This window comes from Salminus brasiliensis, chromosome 18, assembly GCF_030463535.1.
Source record: "Salminus brasiliensis chromosome 18, fSalBra1.hap2, whole genome shotgun sequence".
In the NCBI taxonomy this organism is placed as follows: domain Eukaryota; kingdom Metazoa; phylum Chordata; class Actinopteri; order Characiformes; family Bryconidae; genus Salminus; species Salminus brasiliensis.
The window spans coordinates 2,063,892-2,077,815 of record NC_132895.1 but is presented as its reverse complement, the minus strand read 5'-3'; the positions used below and the strand labels follow the sequence as shown (position 1 = coordinate 2,077,815).

Sequence of the window (13,924 nt, the reverse complement as noted above, 5' to 3'; positions counted from 1 at the left end):
GATGATGATGAAGATACACTAACCATGTTTGAGGAGGTGTGTGATGTTGATGATGGCGATGATGATGAAGATACACTAACCATGTTTGAGGAGGTGTGTGATGTTGATGATGATGAAGATACACTAACCATGTTTGAGGAGGTGTGTGTGAGAGATGATGATGATGATGATGATGAAGACACACTAATCATGTTTGAGGAGGTGTGTGTGATGATGATGGTGATGAAGATGATGATGATGAAGATACACTAACCATGTTTGAGGAGGTGTGTGTGATGATGATGGTGATGATGAAGATGATGATGATGGTGCACTTACCATGTTTGTAGTCTGGATCTGAGGAGGTGACTGACGGACTCTCACTGGAGGAGCTGTAGTCGCTATGGTAACTCCGGTGGGTGTGTATGGGGTCTAAAATCAAATAGCAACCAGTTATCGATCAGCTGGTTCAGTCTACACCCAACCATCCTTTAATCAATGATCCAATATTGATTAGTTGAGTAAATACTGAACGGTCTGTATTCAGTGTTTCCTGCTCTGACTGATGATGAAAGGAGCGCTGTTCCTGATTACAGTCAGCTTTCATCACACACACACACACACACACACACACACACACACACACACACACACACACACACACACACACACAGAGCTCCTGATTTCACACTACAGTAATCACAGTCTGACAGCTCTCAAACTTTACACTTTCACATTCAGATCCTGCCCGGCCAGTCGCACCACCACCACCCACACCACCCACACCACCCCGACCGCTTACATAACCCAACATAAACAACCATCTCAGCCTATTAGACCGCCTGGCATTAAGCAGCATGGTGCCAATCATGACGTTTATCTGCTCCAGAGAGTCCTATTCTATTGGCAGTACCGGCTGATGGTGTGTTAATTATCAAAATTATCATAAAACGTATTATATAATCGATAATTGTGCTTCTTAAAGCATTATTTTCTATATAAATAAATAAATCAATAAATAAACAATAATAAATCAGCTATCTGCTGGTGGCAAAAGATGTTTTCTTTAGATATAGAAGATTTTAAAATCTAATAGTCTAATAATCTCAATATTCTTACAGCCATCTAATAATTATTATTATTTGATAAGGTTCTGAGGGGCGTGTCGGCTACCCAGACATGCTAGTGCTAGGGAAAGTTATGAACGAGTGGGTTAACTGGAACCAGATTTAAAGAGAAAAAGTGAAGAAATTAACAAACAAACAAAAACAACTATTTGATTGATTGAACTCCTCAATTACATACATAATGTAGTTAAAGAGTGGGGCTAATTTAATGCATTTTTTAAAAAATAATTTTATGTGTTTTTAGCATTATTTCCTAAAAAAAAATATATATATATACCAAATAAACCAAATATATATATATAATCATTAAATCATATAAGAAATAACTTAAACTTAAAATCAGACCTTTGATATTTAGACTAGATCTGAAAAGTATTATTTATGAAACATTTAACCTCAGATTCATTATTGTTTTAAATCTAAAAATCTAATAATAAAGACTGAATAAATAACAACTACAGTATTTAACAGGTTAATAACTAATATTATTTAATACAAATATTACTGAATAAGTTAATAAATATGATCATATTATTTATGATTAACTACTATGACTCACGTATGTAATTAACTCTCCTGTCAGGGGTCAGTAGTTGTGTAAAAAACACCACAGATTAGAGGTGGTGTTTTATAATGCTTACTTAATTAATATGAATAAATAAATAAATAAATAAATTAAAAAGGGTGATGCGTATTTATCTATATGAATTAATATTAGAGAAAAAAGTATTGTCAACAATCACAAACAATCACGGGCCACAAACCAGCCCACAGAGAACTCCACGGCAGGAAATGAATGAGGTGGTGTTTTATAATGCTTACTTATTTTAAAAAAAAATAAAATAAATAAAATTAAAAAGGGTAATGTGTGTTGGTCTGTCAGTGGATTAAGATCAAATGACTTAAAACCGGACTTAAAAAGGTCAGTAATAAGTTAAATAATCATATAATATTAATATTCTTACAGCTGTCTGATTATGTTTAGACTTGTTTTTATATTAATTTATCATTTAAACCCAGATGCAGTTTTGTTATTTGCCTTAAAATATGATATTAAGGAGTTAATAGGAGTAAATGAATAAATAAATAAATAAAAACATTTTTCATTGACTTTTTTCATTATGAAAGTTGTGTAATTAACTCTCTGGAGTCTCCGGCCTGTCAGGGTGGGTCTCAACACAGTCCGTCTTGGTTTACCGGGTTAATGATGATCCTGTCCAGCAGAACAACCCCACCACAGATGAGCGTTCAGCCCAGCTGGTGTTGTAGTGTAATGCTGTTTACTTAAGCAGTCCCAAGCGGGAGCCGGCTGGCAGCGCGCCCTCCCCGGTTCACGGCTGAGCAGAAGGCTGAGTGAAGGAAAGGATGATTCACTTCTCCACTGTCTGAACTGGAACTGGGGCTGGAAACTGATACTGTCCTCACCGTGTGACGAGTTCAGCCCAACCAGAAAAGCAGGCCCGCGTGCCATCCGCAGCCGCATGCTTCACATAGCCGGCGTTCTGCAGGGGTTTCTCAGGCTCAGGAGTTTCGAAGCGGAGCGGCTCGTGATCATGTGACCAATGGACGGGGCACTCGTCCGCTCCGGCGATCGCTAGCGGGAAGTAACCGATGTGTTCGGGCTTCTGCAGAACTGAGAGATGAAGACGAGCCGCTGGTTTCATTAGAAGCTCCATCTCAGGAACGCCAAGAAGCTCCATCTCAGGAACGCCAAGAAGCTCCATCTCAGGAACGCCGAGATCAATTCGCTCCACCAAACCGGTCAGACGAAACAGCAGAGTCACATGAGAGAGAGAGCGAGCGAAGGAACCAAGCCCAGCTCTGACCCCCTGACCCCTGGCCATCACGGTCTGAACTAAACCTTGTACAACGTCCTAAAGTTTGTGGACACCCCTTCTAATGAAGGCATTTAACTTCTTCAAGGGATGATGAGGTGTGGTAGTGAACATCATCCAACATCCTGACCTCACTAAAACTCGTCGCTGAATGCAATCCATCAAATCCTCACAGCAATGTTCCTCCTCCAAAATCTAGTAGAAAGTCTTCTTCTTTGGACAGTAGAGACAGTTACTCCAACAGAAGCAGGAGAAACTCTTTTTAACACAGTGAAGAAACAGTGAATGAGCAGGTGTCCCAATACTTTTGTCAAAATAGCGTAAATATCTATATGAATTAATATTAGAGAAAAAAAGTGTTATGCTGTGTCTGATCTACTTGTACCAGCACTACACACACACACACACACACACACACACACACACACACACTTATCACCATCATGTCAGTCAGTGTCACTGCACTGAGTCTGCAGAGAAACAGGTGCATATATATAACAGGTATATAACAGGTATATATATATATATATGTATGTATGTATGTATGTGTATATATATATATATATAAATAGACTTGAGCACCGTCTTCTCCCATGATCTGCAGTCTGCAGTCTTATTTTCATCCAGCTGTAAAGCCAGTCTGCGGAGGAACAATCACGGGCCACAAACCAGCCCACAGAGAACTCCGCGGCAGGAAATGAATGAGCAAAATGACATGTTTTGGCTCTATAAACCAGAACCCACTCCTGCTTCATGATATCATTCTGTGTGGGTGAAGAGAATTACTACTGAAGCCGAACACCAAAAACATCACAGATCGGCTCCGGGCGATCCCACAACCAAGAGAAACACTGCGGTGCAGAAGGCCCGTCACCGTTATTGTCTTATTGGACAATATATGGACATGACCTTGACCGTTTTCTGCTGACCTCGATCCTGCCCACTGTGTTTACTTGTGTAAATGAGCCATAGTGCCTTCCTGGTCAGTGTACAGTGAAATGTGTCCTCTGCATTTGACCCATCACATTCATTCACACAGGGTCAATGTAGCACAGCCAATTCACCTATATTCACTATATGGAGTAAATAAGTAAATGGACGCACCTCCTAATCTCTAAATTCAGGTGTCTGATTCAGTCCCGTTCAGCTACAGGTGTATAAACTCCAGCCCCTAGTCCTGCAGTCTGTCTTTCTTCCACACATCAGTGAAAGAACGGGAGGTTCTGAAGAGCTCACTGAACTCCAGCGTGGTTCTGTATGTAATAGGAGACACCGCTGCACCAACAACAACAAGTCAGCTGGTGAAATTTAGACCTTCCCTCCTAGATCTTCCTCCATCAGCTGTGAGTGGTGTTATTATTGAACAGTGGAAGAGTTTAGGAGGAACAGCTCACAGAGAGCAGCTCAGCCACCGAGTGTCTGTCAGACCACGTAAAGTTACAGAGCGGGGTCAGGGCCGAGTGCTGAGCTCAGAGCAGAGTGCAGAAAAGCCTCCAACTGACTCAGTAACTGCAGCAGAGCTCCAGACCTGCTGCTGCTGCTGGTAGAGCTTAGAGCAAAGGGGGACCAGCTCCATATTAATACAGCCTATAGGGTTAGAATGGGAGGTCAGAAAAGCCCCTGTTGGTGTAATGTGGAGGTGTCCAGATACTTTTGTCAATTTAGTGTATTTATTCTTGGCGTAAATGTGCTGAACGGTTTAAAATTAGGTGCACACATTGGTCAAAATGACAAAGCTCTTCTGGAGGAAACCAGTATTCCCAGTTAAAAGGAACGATGGAGGCCAGGTGGAGGTCTAGAAGGCCAGGAACACTCCCAGGATTGCTGGAAAGTTACTCAGTACATCCATTTGCCTACAAAAGACCCCCACACCCACAGAGAGAGAGAGTGTCATGGGTGAATAGAGAGAGAGAGAGAGAGATGGACAGATGGAGTCTCTGCTCTGCTGCCTTTCTGTACACCCCCACACGATTCCTCCGTTCTGCTCCAGCCCCCTTTAATACAGCAATGCAGAGGCGCAGGAACTGTACAGGACAAGTCCAGAGCTGCCCTACCACACAACAGCACACTGCAGAGGGAGGGGGGTGAGTACTGTCTGTGTGTGAGGGAATTAACCCATTAAACACATCTGGTTGTAATACAGCGTAGTACCCAGTTATTACAACATCTGTCAATTCACCCCTGCATCATTTACACCAGTCTATCCACCTACTCCCATCATTCTCCCAGTCACAGACAGTCAACAATCTCCCCTTAGTCTCTCAACAGTCTCCAAAAGTCAACAGCAGTCTCCCACAGTCTCCAGCGGACTCCCACAGTCTCCAGCAGTCTCCCACAGTCTCCAAAAGTCAAAAGCAGTCTCTCCCAGTCTCTAAAAGTCAACAGCAGTCTCCCAGAGTCTCCAAAAGTCAACAGCAGTCTCCCACAGTCTCCAAAAGTCAACAGCAGTCTCCCACAGTCTCCAAAAGTCAACAGCAGTCTCCCACAGTCTCCAAAAGTCAACAGCAGTCTCCCAGTCTCCAAAAGTCAACAGCAGTCTCCCACAGTCTCCAAAAGTCAACAGCAGTCTCTCCCAGTCTCCAAAAGTCAACAGCAGTCTCTCCCAGTCTCCAAAAGTCAACAGCAGTCTCCCACAGTCTCCAAAAGTCAACAGCAGTCTCCCACAGTCTCCAAAAGTCAACAGCAGTCTCCCACAGTCTCCAAAAGTCAACAGCAGTCTCCCACAGTCTCCAGCGGACTCCCACAGTCTCCAGCAGTCTCCCACAGTCTCCAAAAGTCAACAGCAGTCTCTCCCAGTCTCTAAAAGTCAACAGCAGTCTCCCAGAGTCTCCAAAAGTCAACAGCAGTCTCCCACAGTCTCCAAAAGTCAACAGCAGTCTCCCACAGTCTCCAAAAGTCAACAGCAGTCTCCCACAGTCTCCAAAAGTCAACAGCAGTCTCCCACAGTCTCCAAAAGTCAACAGTAGTCTCCCAGTCTCCAAAAGTCAACAGCAGTCTCCCACAGTCTCCAAAAGTCAACAGCAGACCCCCACAGTCAAGAGTCAACTCCTACAGTCTCCAAAAGTCAACAGCAGTCTCCCACAGTCTCACACAGTCTCCAAAAGTCAACAGCAGTCTCCCACAGTCTCCAAAAGTCAACAGCAGTCTCTCCCAGTCTCTAAAAGTCAACAGCAGTCTCCCACAGTCTCCAAAAGTCAGCAGCAGACCCCCACAGTCAAGAGTCAACTCCTACAGTCTCCAAAAGTCAACAGCAGTCTCCCACAGTCTCCGAAAGTCAACAGCAGTCTCCCAGAGTCTCCAAAAGTCAACAGCAGTCTCCCACAGTCTCCAAAAGTCAACAGTAGTCTCCCACAGTCTCCAAAAGTCAACAGCAGTCTCCCACAGTCTCCAAAAGTCAACAGCAGACCCCCACAGTCAAGAGTCAACTCCTACAGTCTCCAAAAGTCAACAGCAGTCTCCCACAGTCTCCAAAGGTCTACAGCAGTCTCCCACAGTCTCCGAAAGTCAACAGCAGTCTTTCTGAGACTTTGGGTGACTGGTAGAAAGTGGGTGACTGTGGGAAACTGAAAAGTTTCATTCATTGTTTCTTCTGAAATCAAATATGCTAAAATAGTTAATCCTGCTTTTGTTAAAGTATCTGTCTCTACTGTCCAGAGAAGAAGAGTTTCCACTAGATTTTAGAGGAGCATTGCTGTGAGGATTCAGTGACGAGAGACTTCAGCTACTCTTGGTCCAGATGGCTGCTCCTTGATGGCCAGGTGTCCTTATGACTGAAACAGTGAAGCATTTGTTTCACCACTCAAAAGCACTTCCACTGAGCGACTCCTCACTCAGGGGCTCTAGACCCGTCAGTCAAGCAGAACAGCACTGGCTCAGAGCTTCATTATGAGAGCGGTCTTTCACAGCCATGTCCAAAAGTCTCCAGGCACCCATTGCTTTAATCTGCGCCCACTGCTGCCACAGGTGTTCCCACAGCTTGTTTAATCTCTAAAGAAAAGAGTACACCTGCACTTGACCTTCCTGATGCTCTCATGTGGCCGGATGCAATCAAATCCTCCTCACAGCAATGTTCCCACAAGTCTTTCCTGAAGAGTAGAGGCTGGACACATTCCCGGCTAGTACCCACTTAATTTCAGACAAAACGAGTGTGTCTACAAAATGTTTGTGGACACTCAGCTTTTCCTGTTTCTGTAGAGAAGTACTGCCAATAGAATAGGACTCTCTGGAGCAAATCAACATCATGACCCTCTCGGCATCATGCTGCCTAATAATGCCAGGCGTGGGCTAGAGGGGTATACAGCCCCCCCAACATTGAGCTGTGGAGCAGTCGAAGAACTGTGTTCTCTGGAATGATGGTAGAGGAGCTCCATCCAGTACTTCTAGGATGAGTTGGGGAGTTGGAGATGATTGCACCAAAGTCGTCTTATCTGGACAGTAGAGACAGTTACTCCAACAAAAGCAGGATCAACTCTTTTTAATTTTCTTGATTTTAGAAGAAACAGGGAATGAGCAGATGTCCCAATACTTTTGTCATTAGTGTCAACTAGTAATCAAGAAAAAAACTCAGGATAAGGGTTGAGTTTCCCCCCAAAATCTTAATATCGAGATCCTTTTAACTGGTAGAAAGACCGTAGAACATCCTCAGTCGAGGACAAACCAACTATACTCTCTGAACGGGTCGCGACCAAACAACATACTAGAACCCGTCTGAGCTCAGCCCACGATTCCTCTGAACACCAATCCTACAAAAGTGTACTGGTGAAGAAGTGGCTACGCATTCCAGACTGCCAGATCTTAAGACCAGATTGGTGTGGTCTGCTTGCGACAGGCAGGACAAAGCCCACAGCTCACCCGCCCAGCATTCCCCAACAAAACCCAACAAGTCGGGTTTGGCTGGTGTGCCATCGTTTCAGGCACTTCTCGAAGATCTCCCCCTGCAATTCCTGCCGGTTCACTCGGCCTGGCAGTTGTTCTCCTGGGTTGATCCGTTTCTGAGTCACTGCGGCCACCATCTGCCGGTTCTGGAGCCCTGAGGTGAAGATCGCACTGTTGGTCGTCATAGTCACACCCAACAAAAATACACAACCACTTCTGAGGTGGAGCAGCGCGGCCAAACATCCAGCTCTCGGGTTTGAAGCTGGCTGTCGGCTGCGTCCGAGCCCGTGTGAGAGTCCAGACCACTCGGTTATGGTCGAACCCAGGGTTCATGTACGGCCAGAACCGTTCCTAGTGTTCCTAATTCGGCCGATTAGTCGTTGCACCCCTGGTTTGCGCACATGGCAACTGGATGTACCACTTCAGACTAGACAAGACCTCCATCTTCACCTCCATCTTAGTGTTGGACACAAATGGAATTTGGTCTCCGCCTTTAATTCAGCCATGCAGTGAACACACACACACACACACACACACACACACACACACTAGTGGTCAAACACACACAGTGAGCCTGGAGCGGTGGGTGGGCATCCATTGCTATGGCGCCTGAAGAGCAGAGAGGGTGCAGGGTCTTGCTGAAGGACCCAACAGAGGCAGATTGCAGATTCCGGGTATCGAACCCACAACCTGGTGCTCTAACCGCCGGGCTATTGACCAGCACTGCCCCTATTCAACACCTCAGAGATCAAAGGTCCCTTTGTGAACCCCTTAGCATTCAATTAATAAGACAACAGCTGCTCAACGGCTCGACGGCTTCGTCACTCACATTTCCAGAACTTTCCGATGTTCCAGGACTACATAGGATCTCTGCATATTATTGATTAGCGAGGCACAATCATGATTGGAATATCACATCTGCAGGAGGAAAACCGCCCACATCCACTCGCCCGGCTTCATCAGCATGCAACAGTCCTGTAATCCAGCCCCAAAACTTCATGTAACGGCTTCTTTCAACGCTAATGAGCTCCCGCAGACCATCTGACAAATTCTAATAAAGGCTGAAACGTGCCTCCTGCTGCTCCACCCTGCCCCCACCGTCTCTCTCGCTCTCGCGCTCGCTTTGCTTGTACTTGTAAAACAGCAGGGCTGTCTATGCCGGCATGCCCGAGGGCTACAGACAGTCAGACAGTGGGAGAGGGATAAGCTGGAACGCCCAGAGCTCCTTCGTACGCTGTCTGGAAGCTGTCTGGATGAAGCGGCGAGGTCATTCCCACCAAGGGCACTGAGTGGCGCTCTGCAGACCCTCACTACCTTCCTACCTGCTGGATGTGTAAGAGGGCTGTGATGGATGCAGGCATGTAAAAGCACATGTAAACACACGGCGGCCGGCGAGACGAAGCCCAGAGTGGTGGTTCCTCGAGGCTGTGTTGGCCTGCTGACACCGCATCAGTGTCAGTGACTCATGTAATCCAGGGCATGTCGAAAGCACGAGGAATGTCTGACCTCAGGACAGGAGAAGACTCGAGCGGATGTTCTGTACCTTCTCAACTCCGATCAGCTCCGATTCAACTTTCAGCACAGCCACAACGTCAGCCGCTCCACCTGTAAATGATGTAGTGGACAGCGGAGCTTCTAACTGTTCTGAGGGCTTTTTAACCCCTTCCCAGACCTGAGTGGGTGTTTGCTGGTGTGAATGTAGTGGTTGAGTGTGTGTGTGTGTGTAAATGTAGTGGTTAAGAGTGTGTGTGTGTGTGTGTGTATAAATGTAGTGGTTGTGTGTGTGTGTGTTTACTGTACTGGTTGTGTGTGTGTTTACTGGTGTAACTGTACTGGCTGAGTGTGTGTACTGGTGTAAATGTACTAGTTGTGTGTGTGTTTACTGGTGTTCCTGTACTGGTTGTGTTTGTGTGTGTGTGTGTATGTTTACTAGTGAAACTGTACTGGTGGAGTGTGTGTGTACTGGTGTAACTGTACTGGTGGAGTGTGTGTGTACTGGTGTAACTGTACTGGTGGAGTGTGTGTGTACTGGTGGAGTGTGTGTGTACTGGTGGAGTGTGTGTGTACTGGTGTAAATGTAGTGGTTAAGAGTGTGTGTGTGTGTGTGTTTACTGGTGTGAATGTAGTGTGTGTGTGTGTGTGTAAATGTAGTGGTTGTGTGTGTGTGTGTGTGTGTGTGTGTGTGTGTGTGTGTAAATATAGTGGTTGAGTGTGTGTGTGTGTTTACTGGTATTACTGTACTGGTTGTGTGTGTGTGTGTGTTTACTGTACTGGTTGTGTGTGTGTTTACTAGTGAAACTGTACTGGTGGAGTGTGTGTGTACTGGTGTAACTGTACTGGTGGAGTGTGTGTGTACTGGTGGAGTGTGTGTGTACTGGTGGAGTGTGTGTGTACTGGTGGAGTGTGTGTGTACTGGTGTAAATGTAGTGGTTAAGAGTGTGTGTGTGTGTGTGTGTTTACTGGTGTGAATGTAGTGTGTGTGTGTGTGTGTAAATGTAGTGGTTGTGTGTGTGTGTGTGTGTGTGTGTGTGTGTGTAAATATAGTGGTTGAGTGTGTGTGTGTGTTTACTGGTATTACTGTACTGGTTGTGTGTGTGTGTGTGTGTTTACTGTACTGGTTGTGTGTGTGTTTACTGGTGTAAATGTACTGGTTGTGTGTGTGTTTACTGGTGTTCCTGTACTGGTTGTGTTTGTGTGTGTATGTTTACTAGTGAAACTGTACTGGTTGAGTGTGTGTGTACTGGTGTAACTGTACTGGTGGAGTGTGTGTGTACTGGTGGAGTGTGTGTGTACTGGTGTAAATGCTCCTCCAGAGAGGGTGGATCAGGGAGTAGAATCCATCAGCAGAGCTTTCTGTGAGCCTCCATGTTTTTACTGCTGTAGAGAAGATGGAGGAGGTTCTCGCTCTTGTTGGATGCGCTGTGTTTTTAGTCTGTGCGAATGTGAGCAATCAAATCCTCTCCTGCTCTCACCTTCAATGGCCGTTCTGTATCTCACAGCTTGTCCAGAAATGCATGTGTAAAACGTGTCCTTTAAAGGTGGCTCAGAGCACCAATTCAACTTCCCAACTGCAGGGGGAGCCCAAGAGCAGGGATCAACCCTCACATAATGCTGCCTACAAACTTTTAGACCATGTTGCAGGAGATCGTCCAGACTGAGAATCCACCAGAGGTCTGTGTGTAATTGGGGGGAAACCTCCATGATCCTGAAGCCAGGTGGAGCTCCAGAGGGGGAGGAGCAGGCTCCAGCTGGAAGGCTAGCTGTACTGAGTTCTCTCTTGCTCAGCCTCCGGTCCAGTGTGGGTGGCACGGGATATCCAGATGTGAAGCATTTGGCTTTGGGATCACTCCGAGCCTTTGACCTGCTGGGTGAGAAAACACCCACCGGCTCACCCACCCATTTCCGTCTACTCAGCTCTCTCTCAGCTTTCAGTGGAAAAGCTCTCGCGCCCTCTCACTCTCTCTCTCATTATTTGGATAAAAGCTCCAGTGATTAAATCCCCTCCTACTGTCCAGCCCATAACCTCAGCCCTATCAGAGTCTTGCTTTAAGTCACATGACCCTACACACCCATTAAGGCCCATTTCCCCCCACCTAACTCAGTCTTACTCACATACTATATATAAATACACTCAGTACATGCATTTACAGTGGTGGTCCTCCATCACTGTGTTCATCATTAGAACATCTCCAAAGTTCTCCTCTCTCATGGAGTCTAGTGTTATTTAGAGTTCTCCTCAGATCAAATCAGGTGAGCTGCTGCTGCTGCTGATGATGCTGATGATGATGATGATGATGAACACATCCTCCATGCTGTGCTGGCTGGACTGGGGGCGTCCAGGAGAACCCTGGAGGAACCGAGCTCTGTTCTTCAGACTAGCTCACCGACAAGATCTCACTACTTTCTTTCTTCAGAATGAGAAGCTCTTGTTTCTCCTTTTTACTGGATTTATGTTCAGGTCTGGGTTTCTCAGTCGACCTGCTGGATGTGGAGGAATGAGCAGTGAAGTCTGATGAAGAAGCTACCGATCGTGGTCCAAAGATGGACAATTGACAGATCATTGAGACGCGAGGCTGATGAGGCACAGTGCAGACCAGTTAGAATGCCCATGCTGCAAAAGTGCCTACAATGGACATGTGAGCGTCAGAACTGGACCTGAAGGTGGTCTGATCCGACCAGGTATGTGCGTTTACCTGCGGGAGGCGCTGGAACAGCAAGTCCGATCAGCAGTGGATCCACCTTATAGGACTTGAAGACGGGATCTGCTGGAATGTCTTGAACATAGGTCTATAGAAGGGGCTGTTTTGGTGGCATATGGATTATTATTATTATTAATAATAATAAACGACAAAGTCAGAAGTATTCGGTTCAGTCTGACATTGCAGATAAGACCTGTTACACTGAAAATGTACACACACACACACACACACACACCCTCCACCTCGAGCCACATGACCTGATGTCAAGCAGCAGAAAGTCCAATAAGGTTTGGAATTCCCTCATCCGCTACACATGACTCCAATTACTGCCTCAAAGGCCGGCAGGAAAATCTGCACTGATTGGAACACCTTACCTCAAAAGGGGATTTGAGTGGAAGAGGGGACGGCTGGAGTGGATTTCTAGGCAAGTTCTGATCAAGATGGTGTGTGCTGTAAGGACACTGTATGTGCAAATGTATGTGGACACCTGCTCCTCTAACGTTTCTTCTAAAATCAAGGGTATTAGCCAGAAGTTCACCCCGCCCCCCTCCTGCAGTAACAACCAGGCTTTCTGCTAGATGCTGTACTAGAGCTGGGCGCTATGGAAAAAGTTTAAATCACAATATATATATATATATATATATATATATATATATATATATATATATATATATATGTATATATATTTGACATTTTTACAAAGAATATTTTATCATGTAAACAGAATGTACCAACAGCAAACAGCTATCCTAAAACTGCTAAAACTGCTATCCAAATACTCACATACCGAGATTTTTCCTTAAAATATGCACGAATATTTACTTAAATAAGACTGATAAATAAAAAGCATATTGTGTATCACAATAACAATATTTATCACGATACGCTAAAATATCGTCATATTGCCCAGCCCTATGCTATACCCCTCTAGACCAATCTCTGTTGAGCACTGTGATGGGGCAGTGGTGGCTCAGCAGTTAGAGCTCCGGGCTATTGATGACAGGGTTGTGGGTTCGATACCTGGGCTCGGCAAGCTGCCATTGTTGGGCCCTTGAACAAGGCCCTTCATCCTCTCTCTGCTCCCCACTCCAGAGAGTCCTATTCTATTGGCAGTACCTCTCTACAGGGACTAGACAAGTTGCACATCTGTAAAAGCAGCTGAATGCATTCATTTAACGGGGTGTCCACAAACCTTTGGACACCGAGTACTAGCAGTCCATTTCTGTACGATTCAGTGTCTGTGTGTGATCTTGAAGCTGGATAGGGAAGGAGAATGCTGTGGCGTTCACACACAACCCAAGAATGTTATGGGTTTGAGAACCGAGGAACTCGGCAACAGCTTCCTGAAGGCTGGGCTCAGGACCGGTTCGGGCCGGATGGAAAAGGCCTGTGGTTTATTATGAAGCTCTTCAGGCCTTCCAGATGGAGGCCGGACGCTGAGCGGCCAGGAGGAGAGACGGAAACGTAAAAAATGAGCCAGTTCTGAGAATCCACCAACTTCACTCTCACTGTTCTACTGACACAGCTAACAGTGTTCCAGCGAACAGCTGCACAAACAACGAGGGAGAACGAGAAGCAGAGGGAGAGAAATGACGGTGTGAGAGGAAACACAGACAGACAGAAATACAGACAGACAGTCATATCAGAACACTCTGACCAGCCCTGGCTATTTATAGAACCACACAGTGCTCCTGTATGGTCAGTGGAGCTGACCTGATGGGCCAAGTTCATCCCAAACCAGCAGTGTCGAGAATGACCCACCAACACTACAGTCTAATCGGTGGTGGTCAGTCCTGTGGGGTCCTGAGCACTGAAGAATAAACAGGGTAAGAGGGGTATGATGGGTGGAGGGGTGGTCATAATGTTCTGATATGACTGTGGTGATCATATAGAATCCATCAGCAGAACT

General features: G+C 45.8%; 1 protein-coding gene across 2 annotated transcripts in view; it reads right to left on the bottom strand.

The window, feature by feature from the left end:
• ptpn13 (protein tyrosine phosphatase non-receptor type 13) overlaps positions 1-13,924 on the bottom strand; it is a 115,077-nt gene that overhangs the window by 47,155 nt on the left and 53,998 nt on the right. For both annotated transcript variants that reach the window (XM_072661298.1, XM_072661299.1), the window contains exon 8: positions 319-411. In XM_072661298.1, the coding sequence (XP_072517399.1) occupies positions 319-411 (93 nt within the window). The remainder of the gene's footprint in view (positions 1-318; positions 412-13,924) is intronic.